Source organism: Ornithorhynchus anatinus, chromosome 4 (genome assembly GCF_004115215.2).
Source record: "Ornithorhynchus anatinus isolate Pmale09 chromosome 4, mOrnAna1.pri.v4, whole genome shotgun sequence".
NCBI classification, from domain to species: domain Eukaryota; kingdom Metazoa; phylum Chordata; class Mammalia; order Monotremata; family Ornithorhynchidae; genus Ornithorhynchus; species Ornithorhynchus anatinus.
Genome location: NC_041731.1, coordinates 62552107 through 62574865, shown reverse-complemented (window position 1 = coordinate 62574865; position 22759 = coordinate 62552107). Strand labels below are relative to the sequence as shown.

At 41.8% G+C, this 22759-nt stretch overlaps 1 protein-coding gene across 1 annotated transcript in view; it reads left to right on the top strand.

Moving 5' to 3' along the window:
* Positions 1-22759, top strand: part of RGS22 (regulator of G protein signaling 22) — a 130100-nt gene that overhangs the window by 65640 nt on the left and 41701 nt on the right. Inside the window, exons 15-18 of the mRNA XM_029064178.2 lie at positions 14148-14342; positions 17015-17107; positions 19460-19626; positions 20579-20741. Of these exons, the coding sequence (XP_028920011.1) occupies positions 14148-14342; positions 17015-17107; positions 19460-19626; positions 20579-20741 (618 nt within the window). The remainder of the gene's footprint in view (positions 1-14147; positions 14343-17014; positions 17108-19459; positions 19627-20578; positions 20742-22759) is intronic.

Here is a 22759-nt window from a genome sequence, read left to right as displayed (position 1 = left end):
GTTAAGCGCTTACTATGTGCAGAGCACTGTTCTAAGTGCTGGGGTAGATACAAGGTAACCGGGTTGTCCCACGTGAGGCTCACATTTAATCCCCCTTTTACAGATGTGGTAACTGAGGTACATAGAAGTTAAGTGACTTGCCCACAGTCACACAGCTGACAAATGGCAGAGAAGTTAAGTGACTCCCCCAAGGTCACACAGCAGATAAATGGTGAAGCTGGGATTAGAACCCTGGTCCTCAGACTTCCAGGCCCGTGCTCTTTCCTCTAAGGCCACACTGCTTCTCTTAGGAATTGCCTGTTCTCATTCATTCGGTCTAAAGAGAAGAAGTATGAATGAGAAGATTTGAAAATAGAAGTCCTTTTAAATGCAATTGTATTACAGTCATAAGGGTTAGTATATCCATAGGCCTTACCTTCCAGATTTGTCCACTGGTCTGCCTATTTCTCTGATTCTCTCTTTAAAGGCAGGCAGCTCTCCACCAGCAAACTCCATTTTACATATTGGCCCTCTTCACCCTACCTTGCATCCTTAGCTTCTCCCAAGCGCGCTTTGTAACTGTACCTCAGTTAACACTTCCGACTCGTTGCTCATAGGGTTCACCCAGTGGAGGACCGCCGCCCCCAACCAACCAAGTCCACCAGACCACAGTTCCTTCCATCTTCAACATAAGCTCTCAATAAATATGATTGATTGATTGATTGATATTCAGAGCCTTCCTGAAGACCCCATCTCCTCTAGGAAGACTTCCCTGATGAATTCTCAATGCCCCAGTATATCAATCCACCACCATCCTTAGTACTCATAGTTTCATTACTATACTTAGCCCTTGTGTATTTGTGTGGGTGTTGGTACATTGAATTATCTACTATCAACCTGAAAGTAATAATAATAATTGTAGTATTTGTTAAGCCCTTACCATGTGGCAGGCTCTGTACTAAGCACTGGTATAGATACAAGGTAATCAGGTTGGGGACAAGCCGTGTCCCATGTGGAGCTCACAGTCTCAATCCCCATTTTACAGTGGAGGAAACTGAGGCACAGAGAAGTGAAATGACTTGCCCAAGTTCACAAAGCAGACAAGTGGCAGGGCTGGGATTAGAACTTCTAATTAGAGACCTCTGACTCTCCTGCCCACACTCTATCCAATATGCCATGCTGCTTCTCGGTTTACAATCCAGTGGGGGACATAGGACAAACACAAATGCACATGCAAACAATTAGATGAAAGATTCAAGTGCTACTGGCAGGAGAGATGCAACCGGAATTGGAGGAAGTTAATTTGGGTCAAATTTCCTAAAGGGGGATTTACAAAGTGCAATTCTGTTGTTGCTTCAATTTGCCATCTTGCCTTTTTCATTCTTTAAATTTTCTCATTTCATTATTGTGAAAAATCAATAGCAGAAATGATTTTTTTTTACTTACCCTTAAAGCTAGCAAGCACAATGTTTGTGTCTTGGATGTAATTGTTATATTCATAATTGTTCCCTATAAAAATACCCAAACCTAAGTCAAAGCTTAAGTCACTTTTAAGTCTGTTTTATCCCTTTGATTTGCTGGTTTATTTTACTTCCTGCATTTTGTTTTTCCTCTTCTGTTCCTGTGACTTAGAACATTTTGGACAGACTTAAAACTAAGTCCAGAGTCCTCTTCCATCCTATTAACTTTATTTTGGATTCTCTTACGTGCTGTTTTCTCTGGAACTTGACCAGTTGCCTGAAATTCCCAATTCCACTGTCATCACATTGTCCTTTTCAGGCAACTCCACCTTGTGTTGATCCCCTGCAATAGTTTCCTTCCCGATATCAGGGTGTCGCAATCCCTTGGTCCCATCTTTAGGATTTCTAATTGGAAAATTCGACATCCTTCAAGTGAAATACAGCCCCATCTGTAATTTATTCCCTCTCGGCATGGCTCTGGTGTAATGTCTTTGAGCTCCTACGGGGAGATGAGAGGTCATTAAAAATCATAATTTTTTCCTCCTTCCTAGAAAAATATGTTGGATTGCTTGAGCCTGCTCATTATTTTCTTTTTCTGCCTCACTTGAACTCAGATAATAACACTGTAATACTTGCTAAAGCCTGTGAATTAGGAACAGGGGCTTTATTCATCTTTCTCAGGGTACAGGGCACTTTATCACTATTGTCTGAATTTGCTGGGGACCTGTGGTTTGATATAAATTTAAATTCATCTGCGAAGTCTTTTAGGCTTCCTTTTTTTCCTACCCAGGCTTCCAATCCAGACCCACTGTGGTAGATTATTTTGTCCCAAAGTTATCGGCCAAGTATCTATTTAGGAAGTGCTATTTCACCATTTCCTCTTTCTCAAGAACCCTTCTTTACACTAAAATATCTAAAGTTATACATGTTACAAGAGTCCATAGAACCGGAGTTAATTTTAAATAGTTAAAAATGGTCTTTTGATTGTGAGCCCCACCAAGGAATGGTACCATGTCTAATTCCCACCCATGTAGTTTTCCCAGCGCTTAATACAGTGCTCTGCACAGAGTAAGCACTACTACTAAAAATGTTAAATTTGCTTTGTAGACTTCTGAGTAAAATAATGCTACTTTGATCCCATAAAAATAGGGTAAATTATTTGCAAGAATTTCATTCTTTCATCCGGGAGAATACAGCTTTTGTAGTGTGAGTTCTTTAATAAATAGATTGCAGGATAGTTTTTCTTAGCGTCACTGTCATCATAATTGTTAGTATGTGTAATGTTGTAAACTCTTCTAAATATCTGTATGCAAAATGTCCGAGAGGTTGACATGTTTTTATATTCACAGTAAAACACCCTAGTTGAGTTGGGCCACTTCAACTGTGCCCTAGACAGTAAGTGTGTCCCCAAGTAGAGGGTGGAAGAGATGAGGGATTCTGGGGAACAGATGTGGCAGTGGCTTGGAATGGCATCTGTTTGGGTTTACTTTCAGCTACCTTGAAGAGGGAAGAAAGAAATTCGGTTTATAATAACAGTAATGTATGTGTTTAGCACTTACTATTTGCCAAACACTGTTCCAGCACTGGGGTCTTGTCTTGTGCTGTCGAGTTGTTTCCAACCCATCGTGTTTCCTTGGACACATCTCTCCCAGAGCGCCCCGCTCTCTATCTGCAGTCATTCTGGTAGTGGATCCAGAGAGTTTTCTTGGTCAAAATAAGGAAGTCATTTACCATTGCCTTCTTCCGCTCAATATACTTGAGTCTCCACCCTTGATTCACTCTCATGCCACTGCTGCCCAGCACAGGTGAGTTTTGACTTGTAGCGGATTGCCTTCCACTCACTAGCCACTACCCAAGCTAGGAATGGAATGGGTAGGTCTCTGCTTGGCTCTCCCTCCCGTAGTCGAGACTGACAGAAACTCTCCAGGTACGACCCTGAGAGAGGAGCACTGGGGTAGATACAAGGTAATCAAGTTTGGACACAATTCCTGTCCCACATGGGGCTCACAGTCTTAAACCCCATTTTACAGATGAGGTAACTGGGGCACAGAGAAGATGAGTGACTTGCCCAAGGTCACACAACAGACAAGTGGGGAAGCCTCTGACTCCCAAGCCCGTGCTCTCACTTCTGCTTCTCAAAAGAATCAGAAATGCTACAGTGACAAAAGGGGAGAGTGTGGGCCTCTTCTGACCCTTTCAGCATTCAGTCAATCACTGGTACTTACTGAGCGCTTGCCGTGTGCAGAGCACTGTACTAAATGCTTGGGAGAGTTAATGCTGGTATTTGTTAAGCGCTTACTATGTGCAGAGCACTGTTCTAAGCGCTGGGGTAAACACAGGGGAATCAGGTTGTCCCACGTGGGGCTCACAGTCTTAATCCCCGCTCACAGTCTTAATCCCCATACAACAGAGTTGGTAAAAACATCCTCTGCCCACAAAGAGCAGTAGTTGTGGTAATAATATTTCTTAAGTACTTACTCTGTGCGGAGCACTGTACTGAACAGTGAGAAAGAATACACAGGTGGGAATTAGTCACAGTTCCTAGTCCTGAAGGGGCTCACAATCTAAGAATATAAGTGGAGGGGACTGGAGACAGATGCATAGGAAGGGATGAAACCATATAATATTAAAACAACATAAAAGACAAGGACCAAGACATAAATTTGAAACACAAATCCATAGTGGCACACAGTAAATGCTTAGCAAATACCAGAATTTTTTTATTATTATTATTATTATTCAACTGGGCTCCATATCTAGGTAGGCCCAGTCCACAACTACATACCGATATCATTGCTATGCAGCAGTGGCTATGTAGCTGGTGACTCAGGAGACCTGCAACTGAACTGACCGGGAAATGCTATTGTTAGCTAAATAGGACCTATTTCAGTAGAGAAGAGCTGTCACCTCTTGCTAACCCACCCTGAGAATCTGCGGCTCTGCCGCTAGTCTGCTGTTTGGGCTTGGGCAAGTCACTTCACTTCTCTGCGCCTCAGTTCCCCCATCTGTAAAATGAGGATTAAAACTGTGAGCCCCATGTGGGACAGGAGTTTTGTCCAACCCGATTTCTGTGTATTGCCCCCCGTAGCATTTAGTACAGTTCCTGGCACATAGTAAGCACTTAATAAATACCGGAATTATGATTATTATTAAGTTGCAGTGGTTCGAGGAGACTTCAAGGTTCCATGTGGCTCAGAGTCCTTTCTTCATCCTCAGCGGCTGCTAGAAGTCTCGTCAAATGCCGAGCTCTGTTACTGGCTTTTAGGCCAATCAGTCAATCAGTGGTGTATGTACGGACTGCTTACTGTGTGCGGAATGCTGTGTTAAGTCTTGGGAGAATACGGTATAACGGAGTCGCTAGACACATTCCCTGTATATCAGTTTGTGCAAAACTGACTTTAGGTAGCATCAATCTCCTAAACCAATCCAGAAGAGCAATCAACCTCAGGGATGTGGGTCTTCGTGTTGGCCTGCTGGTCTGTTGGAATGCTGGTACACTACGGCCTCTAGACCTCTAATGTTTCTTCACAGACAGGCGTTTCCTAAAGCGCCTCTTCTCCTTGGCCCCATGCTTGGCAAGGGCAAAGCCACAGCCTTCTCCTTGCCAGGATTGCTCCTGTTCTGTGGCTTCCACTCTCTTGTGGCATCGGGAGTCTATTTTTGCCTAGGCCAACCAGTCAGTTGTATTTATTGAGCACTAACCATGTGCAGAGCACTGTAATAAGCGTTTGGGAGAGTACAACGTAACATTAAACAGATACATTCCCGGCCCACGGTGAATTTACAGTCTAGAGGGCCATGCCCAACCAGGCCCTCGCCTCAAGTAGAACATTTTAGGGGAAAATAATTTCTGTGTAATATCAGTCCCTAAGCTTGTCTCCTCCTGGTGACTAAAACACCAGTCCCAAAACACTGATGTTCATATCTGTAATTTTATTTATCCCCTTGCTCTTCACCCCCATCCCAACCCCAAAGCACTTATGTACATATGACTTTTTTTTTTTTTACTTGTATTGATGTCTGTCTCCTCCACTCTAGTCTATAAGCTCATTGTGGGCAGGCAATGTCAGTCTTTACTGTTATATTTTCCCAAGCGCTTAGTACAGTGCTCTGCACAAAGTAAATACTCAATAAATACAATCAAATGAATGAATGAACTAGCCCTTCAATCCCTATTCCTTCCCTCCCTATGGTGGGAGTGAGTGAATGAGTGCGTTGTGGGCAGGCCTAGAGCCACAACCCACAACTCCCAAACCTAAGTGTCCCTGGGTAGAATTCCATGATCATCCTATTAGCAATAGCTGGACACCCCATGGTCCTGTCATTCCTAAACTGGATTTCTGCGGGTCAGAGATGTTGAATGAGAGCCCAAGTGTTCGCTCGTGATACAGGAGTACCTCTCTCCTGCCCGGGATCTCTTAAATTGGCATCTGGATGACATGGACTACTTGTGTTCTTTTGGCTTAAAAAGCAACTATGACAATAATTGCTTGGCTCAGTGGAAAGAGCCTGAGCTTCGGAGTCAGAGGTCATGAGTTCGACTCCCGGCTCTGCCACTTGTCAGCTGTGTGACTGTGGGCAAGTCACTTCACTTCTCTGTGCCTCAGTTACCTCATCTGTAAAATGGGGATTAACTGTGAGCCTCACGTGGGACAACCTGATTACCCTGTATCTACCCCAGCGCTTAGAACAGTGCTCTGCACGTAGTAAGTGCTTAACGAATACCAACATTATTATTATTAATACCAAATGATTTCATAAACTCTTGTAGTGAAAATTCACTCTTAAACTGTCCCTATCCACAACTGTTAGTTAAACTGACAATTTGAGAATCCTGTAGGATGTCTTTCTTGTAGCCAGCGTAAAGCCTGTCAGTAATCCATAGAGACTGATTTAAGGTTTCATGAGTAAAAAGATAATCTCTTCTCCCCTAAGATGCAGAGAGATACGTCGAAATTTTATTTTTTCCTATTTCCCATCCTGGCCTGGAGGTGACAGCAGAACATCACACAATCTGTGTTACTAGGCAATCGCGGATACATACGCACGATCATTAGAGTAAATACATCAAAACGAAATATGTGAAACTGTTCCATTAACTTAACTAACAGCTGAAATGTAACATAACAAATCAACACATGTGCTGCAACATTTGGTATTATTCTCAAGTTTGCCTTTTAAGGCTGCACAAAAATTATTCTTGTTTTCATTGGAACTCAGCCGAGTGTCAAGCTGCATCTAATCAAATGGCCCCTACTTATGGAAAAAAATGCCTTCCCAAATTCTGTGCTCACCTTTGGCACAATGAGATTGCTATCCACAACGCTTCTCCGAAGGGGTGTGCGGTCATCGGTAGACTAAAGAAGTGTCTACCAAAGTGCCGGCTCTTGACAGTCCATTAGTGGTGGTGGGGAAGGAGGGAGGTGAGGGAGATGAGGAGTGGAACTATCCATCGGTGCCGAAGTTCTCTCCTCCACTCATCCCTAATGAGCCCTAAGAAACAGCCATTCCCACTCTGGTTGGATCCAGCATTTAGTGACTTTTCTATTAGCCAGGAATCCTTTCAGATTACAGACGAGGTAACCGAGACACAGAGAAGTTAGCCAGGTATCCTCTAGACTGGAAGCTCATTATGGCCAGGGAACATGTTTGCCGATTCTGTTGTAATAATAACAACAACAGCAATAATAGTAATAATAATTGTAGCATTTGTAAAGTGCTTACTGTGGGCCAGGCACTGCTCTAAGCACTGGGGTGGATACAAGCAACTCAGATTGGACCCTTTAGACTGTAAGCTCTTTGTGGGTAGAGAATGCATCTGTTATATTATTATATTTTATTCTTCCAAGTGCTTAATGTAGTGCTCTGCACACAGTAAGCTCTCAATAAATACAATTGACTGATTGACACAGTCCCAGCTGCGGCTCACAGTCTCAATCCACATTTTACAGCTGAGGTAACTAAGGCCCAGAGAAGTAAAGTGACTTGCCCAGGGTCACACAGCAGGCATTTGGAGGAGCTGGGATTCGAACTCAGGTCTTTCTGACTCCCAGGCCCGAGCTCTATCCACTAAGACATGCTGCTTCTCTAAACAGCAGGACAGGGACTCCCAGGCCCGTGTGCTTATCCACTAGGCCATGTTGCTTCTCTGTACTCTCCCAAATGCTTAGTACAGTGCTTTAAAGATTCTAAGTGTTGAGTCAATACCACTGATTGAGTGATCAAGTGGTGGGCAACTGAGCCTATTAATAATTGTGGTATTTGTTAAGCGCTTACTATGTGCCAGGGATTGTACTAAGCACTGGGGTGGACACAAACAAATCAGATTGAGATTTGAGAAGCAGATTGAGAAGCAGCGTGGCTCAATGGAAAGAGCACGGGCTTTGGAGTCAGGGCTCATGAGTTCGAATCCCAGCTCTGCCACTTGTCGGCTGTGTGACTGTGGGCAAATCACTTAACTTCTCTGTGCCTCAGTTCCCTCATCTGTAAAATGGGGATTAAGACTGTGAGCCCCACGTGGGACAACCTGATTCCCCTATGTCTACCCCAGTGCTTAGAACATTGCTCGGCACATAGTAAGCGCTTAACAAATACCAACATTATTATTATTATTAGATTGGACACAGCCACTGTCCCGCATGAGGCTCACAGTCTTAATCTCCATTTTACAGATGAGGGAACTGGGGCACAGAGAAGTGAAGTGACTTGCCAAGGTCACACAGCAGACAAGTGGCAGAGCTGGGATTAGAACCCATGTTCTTCTGACTCCCAGGCACGTGCGCTATCCACTTCGCCATATTGCTCCCAGCCTAATGTCTGGCTTGCCGGTTTCTACAGGTGGCCAACGGATTCTGCCAGAGAGCCGTAGCTTAGACTTCTCTGCTGTTGTAGAATGCCAGTTGGAGTCCAGTAGGACATCATCACGTATTTTAGTCCATTACAAAGAGAAACCCAGAATGCACAGACAATGAGGGAAACTGGTTCATTAATTTTCTGGCTTTGACATTGGTAAAAACAAGAATAAACCCAATTAATGTATCTTCCTGTTCCACGGTTCTCATTTCTTAGGTATGTTTATTTAGGCTTTTTGATGAACTCAAGCACTAATGCATTCCATGGCATATGACGGTAGCGGTCAAACAGGAAAATGAACTTAGGCTGGACTGTGATGTAGTTGAACAGAGATGGGTGCCAGCTATCACTCAAGAATGTGTGGTTACTCACTATAAACATATACTGGAGTGTAAAATGAATTTGAAAAGAAAACCAATAAAGCAACACATGTTGAAATCTTCTATGAAAAATAGTTCTTTAGGGTTGGAAAAATTTAAAGCTGCAGTGGGAATTATATATTTTATGCCGAGGCTCACACTAGTTAGTTATCTCTGCCAATTTAGATAAAGGGCAATTCTAATATTTTATATTGGATATTGACTCTAGTGGATGGAGAATCTGAGACATTTCCTTGAGGGAAACCAGCATAGAAATGTTCTTTTGGTATCTTTTCAGAGTCCTAAACTTTCTCAAATGATGGGCAGAATAATAAAATAGATGCTATGCTTGTCATGACAAGCTGGAGAAGCATGGAATCTAATGGAAAAAGCACAGGCCTGGGAGTCAGAGGACCTGGACTCTAATCCCAGCTCCACCTCTTGCCTGCTGTGTGTACCTTGCAAGTCATTTAACTTTCCTGCACCTCAGTTTTTTCATCTGTAAAATGGAGATTCAATACTTTTCTCCCTCCTAGTTGGAATGTGAACCCTAAGTTGGACAGGGACTGTGTCCCACCTGATTATCTTCTATCTATCCCCACAATTGGTTCAGTACCAAATTAGCAGTTTTCCAGATATCTGTGATTTCTCAGTACCCAATCTTTACCTTCTACAGCCCAATTGTTAGAAACAATGGAAAGAATTATTCTTTTTGCTGGGTGCTTACCATTCTATACATATTTAATTCAATATCTATTTGGTAAATTTCCTGAACTTGTCTGCTGTGTGACCTTGGGCAAGACACTTAACTTCTCTGTGTCTCAGTTACTTCATCTGTCAAATGGGGATTAAGACTGTGAGTCCCATGTGGAACAACCTGATTTCCTTGTATCTACCCCAGAGCTTAGAACAGTGCTTGGCAAATAGTAAGCACTTAACAAGTATCACCATTATTATTATTATCATTATTCATTCGATAGTATTTATTGAGCACTTACTATGTGCAGAGCACTGTACTAAGCACTTGGAATGTACAATCCAGCAACAGAGACAATCCCTGCCCATTGACGGGCTGTTAGAAATGTATACAGTGTCCAGCACTGCTCTGTGTATCAGGACACCTGGGTTCTAGTCCTGGTTCTCCCTGTAGCTGCTACTCTTTTTTGAAAATATTCTGTCCATTATCTATACATATCTAAGCTGGAGAACTATGAATTGGGCTTATTTGGTTTTCTTCCCTAATTTCTAGCTTTATGGTAGTGGGGAAAGTTACTGAAGTTAACATTTTTTCAAGTTACTGGAGGTTTCCAAACCAGGTGGCACGGATTGGGTAAAATGGAGACAAAGTCTTTTTCTAAATATGTGAATGCTGTAACTTGTTCTGTGCCTCTGCTAGGAAGAAAGCCATACCAGTTATAATAATTTTTGAGACTGACAGATTCCACATTCTGTGGATGAGTTGAATGAGGAGCCACTGTGATGATGTGCTAGGCCCAAGATCACCCAGTGAGCTCAAAATCCAACCAAAGACTCACAACTTAATGTTCCTGCCTGTAGCTCAGATCACTTGCCAATACATTGTCACTGGGCCTCAGTTGCCTCATCTGCAGAACGGGGATTCAATGCCTGTTCTCCCTCCTACTTAGACTGTGAGCCCCTTGTGGGACCTATTTATCTTGTATCTTCCCCAGTGCTTAATACAGTGCGTGGCACGTAGTAAGTGCTTAACAAATACCACAATTAGATCACACGTCTCATGGTCACCAAGTAGAGAGCACTAGGACCTTGCCAATTTAAAACAGAAAAATTTCTTCCAGGTAAACTAAGGAAAACTTTAGTCTTACTGATAAATGCTCCGCTTCAACACTCTTACTGTGACATAGTCAAATTAAAATATTAAAACCTTATCCTCTGTTTACACACTTCTGAGCTATCTATTTTGTTTTTTCTTTTTCTTTGTCCTTTTTCCATTCCACTATCCTTGTTCCAGTCCCTTATTATTTCCAGATTACAGTTTCAGGGCCCCAGATTTTTTTCTCTATAGCTTCTTAAAATGGCATGATAGGGAAAGATAACACATTCTAGAAATGACACAGATTCAGTGATGATATTTTACCGAGAGAAGTACAGTCACTTATCCCATATCACAGGGACTGTGTTCTTGAAGGAACACATATTAAGGAAAACTTGTCGTTCTTACACCCTGACAACATCACACGCGTGCCCCAGCTGTCTCTTTTGACCTAATATCGATTGTTTCCAAAGAGATGAGTGTTGGCTGTGAGCTGAACAATTCCTAATTCTACTGCATTCCATCCAAAATACGTAGTGAAAATATGCTTTCTAGGATAATTGACTGTACTTTAAAATCTTGGTTGAATGGCACTCCAGAATCAGTAATAACAAGAATAATAATTGTGGTACTTGTTAAGTGTTTACTACGTGCCAAGTACTGTACTAAGAGCTGGAGTACATACCAGATCATCAGGTCCAACATAAGCCTCACCATCCAAGTAGCGAGGAGAACAAACACCGAGTCCCCATTTTGCAGATGAGGGAACTGAGGCACAGAGAAACGAAGTGACTTTCCCAAGGTCACACAGCAGGAAGTGGCATAGCCAGGATTAGATCCCAATTCCTCTGATTCCCAGGGCCGGGCTCTTTCTAGTAATGATGTTATGTCCAAACTCAAAATTTTCCTTCTCTTCCCCCCCCAGACCTGACAGTCACCTCTTTTTATATATGTAATTATATATGTATTTACATGATAATGATCCCTATCATTCTATCTTTATATGTGTGACCTTGGATCCGTTTGCTCTAGTTAAAAGTAGAATAGTGTTGCCCAGGAAAAAAAAAAATCCATCCTAATTTAGGCTCCAAACTGAATATTACAACGCAAAGCAGAAGAGCATAATTAAATAGTGATGTAGGGAGATTGAAGGAGGTAAACCACATCAAGGAGTCCTAAATCTCTGCCGAGAGATTACGGGGACTGTTTGTGACACTTGATTTGCTGCAGTTAAGTAAAGGGGCCAAGATAGAATATAGATCAAGAGCCTCCTCTGCCCAATCTTACATTCCTCTCTTGTGCTTGCCCTAGAGTAAGCATTAAAATCAGGATAAGAGATTGCAATCGTTAACCACAACGATTCCAATCAATTGCCTTCATATTTTAAATGGAAAATTGGCAGCCTCATTCATATGCTATTCCATTTTATCCCCATTTTCCAGATCTGGCTTGGATGAATGCAATAGGTGCATCTCAAACCCCCAGATTAGGTGGGCTGGATCTCCACTGGTGTAATGGAAAAATTGCATTTCTCGGAGTCCTCGGCAGTCGTTTGCGGGGTAGTTGGTGCTGAATTCTGGGCCGGGCAGCTCCTTGAAGTTCCTTTGCTACAGGAACCTTACAGCTCAGCATTTCTCCAGCCCTGCTCCATGTTGTGTCTCTCTTCCTTTGGCAGGGCTTGGATTTTGCCCTTTTGAATAATACTCAAGAATTTCCAATTTCCTCCTCCCTCCGAGTGCTTTCACACCCTCTTCTTCCTGTTGCAGCACGTTGTTTAGAACACACAGAAGAATGCTGTTCTGTGTGTATTGGATTTCTGAAGTAAAATGAAAAGGGAGGAACCATGTTCAGTTCCTCTCGACAGCGTGACACTTAAATGAAAAATCATGGCATTTGTCGAGTGCTGACTATGTGATAAATACTGGGGTAGATACAGTCTGTCAGTCAATCGTACTGAGCACTTACTGTGTACAGAGCACTGTACTAAGAGCTTGGGAGAGTACAGAATAAAAAAAAGACAACGAGCTTATAAAGTTATGAGATTGGATTGAGACTCACGATCTACCTTACCCCGTTTTACAAGGGAGAAAACTGAGGCACAGAGAAGTTAGTCAACCAGTCCATCATGGTGTTTATTGAATACTCATTGGGTAGAGAGCACTGTACTAAGTGCTTGGGAGAGTACTGTTCAACAAAGTTGGTAGACACGTTCCCTGCCACAATGAGCTTATTGTCAAGAGAGGTTAGTTAAGTGACTTGCTCATGGTCATACAGAAGGCCAGTGTTAGAGCTGAGACTCGAACCCAGGCCTCCTGCCTTCCGGGTCTTTGCCCTGGGAGCACTAGGCCATGTTGCCTCTCAGACCAGGGTCAGGCCCATACAAATGTCAATCGGTCAATAATATTTGATTGATAATGTAATAATAATAATGATGATGATGATATTTGTTAAGATTTTACTATGTGCCAAGCAGTGTACTAAGTGCTGGGGTGGATACAAGGTAATCAGGTTTCCCACGTGGAGCTTACAGTGTTAATCCCCATTTTACAGATGAGTTAACTGAGGCCCAGAGAAGTGAAGTGACTTGCCCAAAGTCACACAGCTGACAAGTGGCGGATCCGGGATTAGATCCCATGACCTCTGACTCCCAAGCCTGTGCTCTTTCCACTAAATCACGCTGCTGTACTAAGCACTTGGGAGACTACAGCAGAGTTAGGAGATGTGAACGCTGCCCTCAAATTTATTTGGCCCATGTTTCCAAGTAAAAGCCCTTAGACCTTCAGTTCTCTGCTGCAGTCTAATGCAGATGTAGTCAGATTCAGTCTGGTCCAATATGAAATATTATCATCTAAAATTATATGAAACATATCATAGATGTTTTTACTGAAATTGATTTAATCACAGCTCGCATTAAGTGACTTAGAGAAAAAATAAATACGTGCTCAGTAGAGACATGTAGGAAGGCAGCAGGATAAGCTTATTACGGGCAGGGATCAAGTCAGTTAATTCTGTTGTATCGTACTCTCCCAGGTATTTAGTTAAGCGCTCGATAAATACCATTGATTGATTGATTAATTGAGGCTCCGTGAGAGGGCTCTGTCCTGCCATTGTACAAACCTCTTGGTGAAGACATGTGCAACCAGAAGTCTGAGCAGCAGTCTTTAAGAACTCAGCTGAAGATTGTCCTCAAAATCTTTGCTTTAGAGAGTCAGGGAGCCAGCAGATGGCTCTGGTTTACAGAGTGACTGAGAGGGTACCTCTCCTTTCAAGTTGTTTGTCAAATCAGAAGGAATAGAACATGTGTGCTAGAGATGGTCAACAGAGAAAGACAAAGGAGGAAACTGGTCACTAAAGAATCAAAATAACACACACGGCATCTTCCAGAATTTTTTGGTAATCCTAGGAAAATTGGGACCGCTAAATTAAAGTAGCTGTCTGGCTACTTTGCCAAGTACTTAACGATAAATTGTTGTGTCAGATTAAAACAGCAGGAGGTAAGAATTAGGAGGCTGGAGAGAAAATGTAGAATTTTATAAAAATGAACGAATGGCTTTGATTGAACTCTTGGGTCTTGATGAATATCTGGTATATTTTCAAAAAAACCCTTCAAATTTAGCTCATCTCCCAGACTTGGATTTTTTTTTTCTATCAGAAAGCGTGCTAATTTACCGAGCAATTCTGCTATGTTTGTTTCTTATCCTGTAGTTTCTTTATGCCACTTATATTGCTCCATCGGCTGCACTTGATATTGGACTGGAAAAAGAAAAGAAAAAGGAAATTTATATGAAAATTAATCCACCTTTCGAGGACCTCTTTGACACAGCAGAAGAATATATTCTCCTCCTCCTGCTTGTTCCTTGGACAGAAATGGCAAAATTGGACAGATGTACTTATGGGGAGGTAATGTAAAAATGATTGATTGTGTGGGGGCTATTAAGGGGCCTTCTCTTTTACTTGTTTACTGCAAATTGATGGTAAGCAGTGTTGTCTCACCAGAGGACTAATTGCAAAGTGTTTTTTAACAGAGAATATTTGGTTCACACATGTGTTGGGACTCAGAGTCAAGGTTTGGCTAGAATTCAAAATCGGGGGTGGTGGTGGCTGGGAGGGGCAGCGGGGGATAGGGGAAGTGTTTACTAAACCCATTTTTTATCGGGTCCACAATTGTTTATAAAACAGCCTGTATCCCAGGAAAAGTATTTAATTCTGCACTTTTTTCAAAAGTCCAAATTTTGGTTTTCTACGGCCAGGGAAGTTGCCTGAAATGCTAGCCTCTCCCTTTGCCGCTATTCCCGTACGATACCCTGAGTTTTGATTAACTGACAAGTGCCACTTTGCTTGTAGTTGGGTGAATTACGGCAAATGGTACACCCACGGTAAATATAAGCCTTTCACATGTATGGTGAAAAGCAGATCCTCTGACTTCGGAGCTGCCATTTTAAAGCACCCCCAGATGTTTATCAGGTCTGAATGCCCAATTGGATAAAAGTTTCAACACATCTCTTTTCATAAAAAAAGAGGTCATTTTGAACCACGGTACTTGGATTTTTTTTTTTTTCCTTATTGATGGGCTGAGGCAACTCTTTTAAGAATTTAGTTTGACTTGCAAACTACAACCATCCATGGATGTTTTGCATCAAGATAATGCATGCTCCATGCATATTTTGTGTTCATTTTGGAAAGAGAATATCATTGTGACATCTGTTTGGGTGGGACTTTATCCTTCCTCACCTTTTGCTTTCTGTTGCTTTTATTCTTTCCTCCAGAAACATTTCAAGAGTTTTCTTCAAAAAGCAAAAACCATAAATTCAGTGGTTGAAGTAAAAGATATCAGAAACCTGCCCCCAAAGCACTAAATACGGGCCCTTGTTTGAATCGTGGTCCTTAAAATTTCCAGGCAAAAAGACTTCATTTTCACATTAAGTCCTCTCTTGCATAAAATATGATACTTTGGAAAATTGCATAATTCGCTCTAGAAGAATTATGAAGATGATCACAGGGGTGCAACAGTCTATTTGGGTCTAATCACTTCTAGCAAAGGAGAAATCTAATAATGACTGGTGGCTGACCGACTAGCAGATTGGCACGGTATTCATTAATTAATCCATAGCAATTATTGTGCTCCGTGTACACAGCACTGTACTAAGTGCTTGGGACAGTTCAACAGAATTAGCAGACATGTTCCCTGCCCATAACAAGTTTACAGTCTAGATCGGGGTGGCAGAAGGTTTGGAGCAAGAGGTTGGCAGTCGGAAAGGGAAGACTAAGATACAATGAGGTGGTTACCTTGAGAGGACCAGGGTACGAGCTGTAGTGTAGTTGGTTAAGAGAGTGGATAAGTAGGAGGAAGGGAGCTGATAGAGTGTCTTAATCCTTGGAGCTTCTGCTTTATATGGAGAGGAATAATTCACCATTAGAGGTTTCAAGGAGTGGGGACAAATATACAAATGGCATTCTAACACGGTAATCCAGGCAGTCCATGAACTCTGGACTGGAGGCAGGGAGATCAGCAAGGAGGCTGATGCAGTAGACAAACCAGGCTATTATTATTAATAATAATAATAGTATTTGTTAAGTGCTTATTATGTGCCAGTCACTGAACTAAACGCTGGGGTGGATACAAGCCAATGAAGTTGGACACAGTCCCTGTCCCACATGGAGCTCTCAGTCTCAATCCCCCTTTTACAGATGAGGTAACTGAATCACAGAGAAGCAAAGTGACTTGCCCAAGGTCACACAGCAGATAAGTGGCAGAGCTGGGACTAGAACCCCATGATCTTCTGACTTCTAGGCTTGTGCTCACTATTCCATGCTGCTTCTCCTATTGCAAGTAGCCTGGACCAGCACATTGGCTGTTTGGTTGAAAAGAAAGAGGGCAGATTCTGGAAATGTTGAAAAGAAAGAACTGACAGGATTTAGTGACAGACTGAATATGGGGATTGAAAGAGAAGGTGTCAAGGATAATGCCAAGATCATGGGCCTCAGAGTCAAGGAGGATGATGATATTGTCTATCACATTGGGATAATGAAGTGGAAGAGGAGATTTGGCTATATACTATAAAATGAATCCTTCCTTTAAGGGGAAAATCAGTGAAGGTGACTGATCTTTAAAATCAAACTTTAGAGAAGCAGCATGGTGTAGGGTATAGAGCCGGAGCCTGGGAGTCAGGAGGTCATGGGTTTTAATACCAGCTCCTCCACTTGTATGCTGTGTGACCTTAGACAAGTCACTTCATTTCCCTGGGTCCAGTGACCTCATCTGTAAAATGGGGATTGAGACTGTGAGCCCCACATGGGACAGGGACTGTGTACAACTAGATTTGCTTGTATCCATCCCAGCGCTTAGAACAGTGCCTGGCGCAGAGGAAGCGCTTAACAAATCCCATAATTATTATTAAGCTTTAACTCAGTGAATAATTGACTCTGCCTTAGTATTCCTACAGCATCTGAATGTTATATTGGCTTCCTTATTCTTTTCAGTCCATGTGACTGGCCTGTTGCCCAACATGTTCTCCACCTTTCTATCATGAATGCTGTATTGATGACATAAGATACTGTATTATTTTTATTAGGTGGAGCTGGTGGAAGAAACTCGACAGCTGGACTCCATGTACTTTAGAAAACTCCAGGCTTTGCATCAGGAGACGGTTTCCAAAAAAGATGAGGTAAGGCGGGATCCTACTAACCAAAACAAATTTTCTACTGCAGAGGGTTAACACTTTATGTAGCAGCAGAAGAAAGGGGAGCAGGGTTGATAAACTAACAGGTTTGGCACTGTTTCTCTCTGTTCCTTCATGCAGCACCTTGCACTTGACAGCTATCAACTTTTAATGGCATGTTTAACAACAGAACTGGAAAATAAAACAGATGAGCTAGGCTAGGGAGTTAAGAGCTCATATCCTTTGGGTCAGGAAGTCATCCTTTCAGCCAGACCTGTCCCTCTTAAATACTACTGGTCAGTATAATAATAATTATTATGGTATTTGTTAAGCACTTAATATGTGCCAAGCCGTGTTTTAAGCACTAGGGCACATACAGGGTACTTAGGTTGGACACAGTCCTTATCCCGCATAGGGCTCATAAACTCAATCCCCATTTTACAGATGAGGTTACTGAGGCACAGAAAAGTGAAGCAACTTGCCCAAGTTCACACAGCAGACAGGAGGTAAAGCTGGGTTTAGAACCCACATCTTCAGACTCCTAAGCCCGTGCTCTTGCCACAAGGCCATGCTGTCAGAATCTGCACAGCAGCAGTGGCATTGTTTTCCATCGCCTGGTTTAGAGTTTTTGCTCTTCTCAGAAGGAGAGAAGAAGGGCTCAGGTTGCAGCAAGAAGAGCAACGGTGAAAAGAAATTAGAGAAGCCAGTTTCAAGAAGACAGGCCAGGCTATTTACACATTTATAATTTCTGTTTATAAAGAAACAGCCCTCCCAATAGCTCCTCAGGGCAATTTTTAGCAAGTTCAGAGTTAAGAGCATCAATTAACTACATAAAACCATGAGATCACTTTAGCGGCATTAAGAGTCAAGATTTAAACATTATAGAAAAATTTAAACATTTTAAGGACACTTGAAGGGAAAGAGGTTACTCCCTCATATTTCCCTTTCCTAAGAAAAAGTCAATTAAAAATATATATTTTTTTCCACCATGTCCTGAAGTTCAGCAAACTGCTGCTCTTCCAAGCCAGAAGAGGCCAAAAGTTCTTAAAACAAAGTCCTTTATAAAGCACCAATCAATCCTATTTATAGAGTACTTACTGTGTGCAGAGCACTGTACTAAGAACTTGGGAGAGTACAACAGAGGTGGTAGACACTTTCCCTGCCCACAGTGAATAGGGCATGTTGAGCACTTATATACATATCTGTAATTTATTTATGTATATTTATGTCAGTCTCCCCCTAATAATAATAATAATGATAGTTATGGTACTTGTTAAGCATTTACCATATGCCAAGCACTATTCTAAGCCCTGAGGTAGACACAAGTTAATTAGGTTGGATACAGTCCCTGTCCCACATTGGGCTCGCACTCCTAATCCCCATTTTTCACAGATGAGGTAACTGAGGCACAGAGAAGGTAGCGACTTGCCGAAGGTCACACAGCAGACAAGTGGTGGAGCCGGGATTAGAACCCATCGCTTTCTGACTCCCAGGCCCAGGCTCTATCCACTGCACCATTCTGCTACTCTAGATTGTAAGCTCGGTGTCGTTAGCGAATGTGTCTGTTTATTGTTATATTGTACTCTCCCAAGCGCTTAGTGCAGTGCTCTGCACACAGTAAGCATTCAATAACTATGACTGAATGAATGAATGAGAAGCAGCTGGGCTTAGTGAAAGAGCATGGGCCTCGGAGTCAGAGGACCTGTGTTCTAATCCTGGCTCTGCCACTTGACTGTTGTATGCCCTTGGGCAAATCACTTAACTTCTCTGGGCCTCAGTTCCCTCAATAGTAAAATGAGACTTAAGACTGTGAGCCCTACACGGTACATGAACCTTGTCCAGTGTGATTAGCTTGCATCTACCCCAGTGTTTAGTACGGTGACTGGCACATAGTAAGCGCTTAAAAGATACCTTTAAAAAAAATCAGGTCTCTGAAATTAGAATTTGGGAACTGTTTCGTAGGAACAACTCAACTGAGATTAACTCATGATTACAAACACAGAAAGAAATAAACACTATGGATGCATTCCCAAGAGAAGTGAGGCCTGAGAGAGAGGCATTGAATGAATTGCCGAGAGGCCATTAAGGACTGTGTATTAATTGGTCTTATTGATCTTATTGATTGTGTGGGGGGTGTGGTGCACTGTTCTGAGCGCTTAGGAGAGTACAGTACAACAGAGTTGATAGACGTGTTCCCTGCCCACAACGAGTTTACAGTCTAGAGGGGCTATTTTCACATGATTTCTCCATTTACAGAATGGGAAAGATGACTTTTGTTTGTCAAGGGCTTTGGGGTTTTCACTTTAAAAAACAATATTCTCCTTTACTTTTACAATCTATGTATGTCTTTCCCAACAGGGCACTGCTGTTGCTATCAGTGATGTACCAGTCATCTGCATTTCTAAAGAAACAGAACTTTGGAGTAAAGTTCCTGAGGAGTTTAGGAATTTGAACCTCAATTTCTTGATCCAAAACAAGATGGAGTTGGAATACTTCCGCCAGTTTCTTGATTCTCATTCTGCTATGTAAGTAAAGCTAGAATTCACTTGAGAATAGAAGTTAAAATACTGCACCATCTTTCCAGAGATGTTCGCTTGAATCAAATCTCTCTGATTTATGGGACAATCCAGGGCTGTCACATTAAATTTAATAACTGCTGGCCATCATCTTCATCCACAATTTACAGCTCTTTTTTGGGAACACAGTTATAGCACCTCTTAAAATTAAGTTATTTTACATTTTCACTCATATTCTTCTGATTAGTAGGATTGGATTGCTAATGCTTTCAAACTTTTTAGAAAAAGAATACATTCCATTTAGGTTTTTCTTCCTCTCTCCTTTGTCTGGTTGTTTCCTGTATGTGGTGCCTTTCTAGAGAGGTGCATAGACTGCTCCTTGAAGGGAAGAGGTGCATAGACTGCTCCTTGAAGGGAAGATGACTTACACAATACAGTGCCTTGTGACTGTGCTATTGAAATGTTTGTTTTCCCTATCGAAAGATTAGGGAATATGGGAATTTGACGTGGCATTTGGTAGCTATTACTGTAGTTTTGCAGAATGTCCAAGAAATGTTCTGACATATATGCCAGGTGTAGATACAGCTGTGGACTAGGGGACATAGTCATTATCAATTTATTACTATTTCTGGGAATTACCTTTAAATATTAGTGGAAGCTCGTTGGCCAAAGACATAATTTGGCCCCAATTCATTTGATAATGTGATTCTTTTTGCCTTGACAGAAATACTGACACATCTAGTTTCCCTTCTTTTAAGGTGGGGTGTGTGTGTGTGTTGGGGATGGGAGGGGTGGAGGGGCACAATTGATCTAAAACCAGAACACAATTAAACTGGCATTCCACATCTGGTCACTTGCATCAACTGACTGTTAAATGCTGTCAAAACAACGGCTTGTTTGGTATTCTGTGCAAATGACATAATCCAAATAACAAGAGCTGTGTTTTGTGTTTTCTTGGTAGTATGGACCTTATGTGCTGGACAGAGATTGAGCAATTCAGAAGAATGCTCCACAAAGATAAAGAACAAAGAGGGGCAAAATCCATAGCTATTAAAAATAAGTATCTAAATAAAAAATATTTCTTTGGACCCAACAGCCCAGCTACAAGAGCTCAACAAGAGCAGGTAAAATATAGAACAGATTTCTCACTAGTTAAGTAAATTGTTTTATTACAATTTGTGTTATTTGAAAGCACTGTCCTTTGATATGTTTATTTTAACCAGTTTCCTCTTAAGTGCTTTTTAAATACCTTATTTCTTAAGGTGTTCAATTCATTCTTTGGGTTTTTCTTCAGACTTGGTCCAACATGGTCCAAGGTATTTTAAAAAATAATTTCATGTGCTTATGAAAAGGAAAGTAAAATTTCAGTTTAATAATGCTCCCTATTGTAATAGAATGTCAAGGGCCAAAGTATTGGTTGTTTGTTGAAATATTCTACAAGGGTGCAATGATTTCTCTTTTCTCCTGGAGAAAAATGCATGTATAAAGATTTGTTCATTCGGCTTGTTTAAAATGTGTCCATTTCCTGTTATCTCGGGGTGTTAGGGTACGGTCACAAAATACAAATTCAGTGTTTTAATCCTGTAGTTTAAAGAAAAATCCAGTGGACCTCCTGTTAGGTAGTGCCAAATTAAAAAGACAGATCTCCAAAACAAGGTAAATTCAATTTCAGTAGAAGAGGAGAGGGAATTTCTTTCAGAGCTGAGCACCCCCAGCCCCCTGTGCCAGAATATCCCGCTTAGATCTCAATCTGGGACCCATTAACAAAATGGCCTGGATAGCCAACAAGCAAAAGTATGAAACAAACACATGGAAGGCATTTGTTTTCCATCTGAATTGTGCTACGTTACGTGAGGTTTCGTGGCATCTGATGCTACTGTGTGAACCCTGTTCGAGTACAACATATACCAAGAATTTAGTACTTGATTGAAGAAAGACCCCCGCCTACATGCCTCGGGCAGATTCCTATTTCTGTGGGTGAATCCATGCATGAGCCTCAACTTCTTTCCCATATTCTCATTCCTCTTGTAAGTGAAAGATCAGTTGCATTTTGCCCCACCTTCCTCTCATAGATAACCTCACCCTGGGAGCAGAATCTAGCAAAGGGTTAGCTATTTTTCTGCTTTTCCCTCTCTCAGATATTTTAGTTGCTTCCGTGGACAGGAGGGAGAACGGCAACTCTGAGGAGAAGCCACGTTATACGGCACTGCAGTCCTGCTTTGCCTCAAAGTCCTCGGCCTGGGCAGTGTGGCGTAATAGGTGGAGCACGGTCCTGGGAATCAGAAGGACCTGGATACTAATCCCGAATTCAGCATTTATCTGCTGTGTGACTTTGGGCAAGTCACTTCACTTCTGTGTCTCAGTTACCTCACCTGTAAAACGGGGATTAAGACTATGAGCCCCATGTGGGACAGGGACTGTGTCCAACCCAATTAGCTTGTGTCTACTCCAGTGCTTAGAACAGTGCTTGGTACATAGTAAGCACTTAATAAATATTATTATTATTATTATCATTGCTGGGGAAAAAAAAGGGGCTTTTTAGGAGTAATTAGAAGCATTCTCTGAAACCCCTCCTCCCTCTCCTCCTCCTCCTCCTTCTCCTCCTCTTTTTCCTCTTTCCTTTTTCTTCTTCTTCTTCTCCTTCTTCTTCTCCTTCTTCTCCTTTTCCTTCTCCTTTTTCTTCCTCCCACTTCCACTCAGAAAACTTTAAAAATACTTTTCTGCAGTATACCCCCTGTAATGACTTTACTTCTGGTGTGGAGATATGATGTAGTTGAGGCTACAAGTGGATATGTGCTGTGTGTTTTAAAGCCAAATTCATGATGCCCTGTATTATTTACACTAAAAATGATAATGTGCTACAAGTCAACAGCCTTATGAATATTTAAGTAAATTTCTGAATATCCTATAGTCTTTGGTTTCATAGGGATTTGTGTTCATATTATTAATAGGATTTGAATTTTAAATACTTGTCAATGTCTTATTTAATTCCACTTTTCAACATTTAAACTAGGGGCCAGACAAAACTGGAAGATTTTAGTTCTCACTTTTGCAATACAATCAGTTGACTATGGACAAAACTTTTAAGTTGCTAGTGCCTCAATTTCTCCATCCAAAAATGGCTTGCCACTTTCAGTTGATT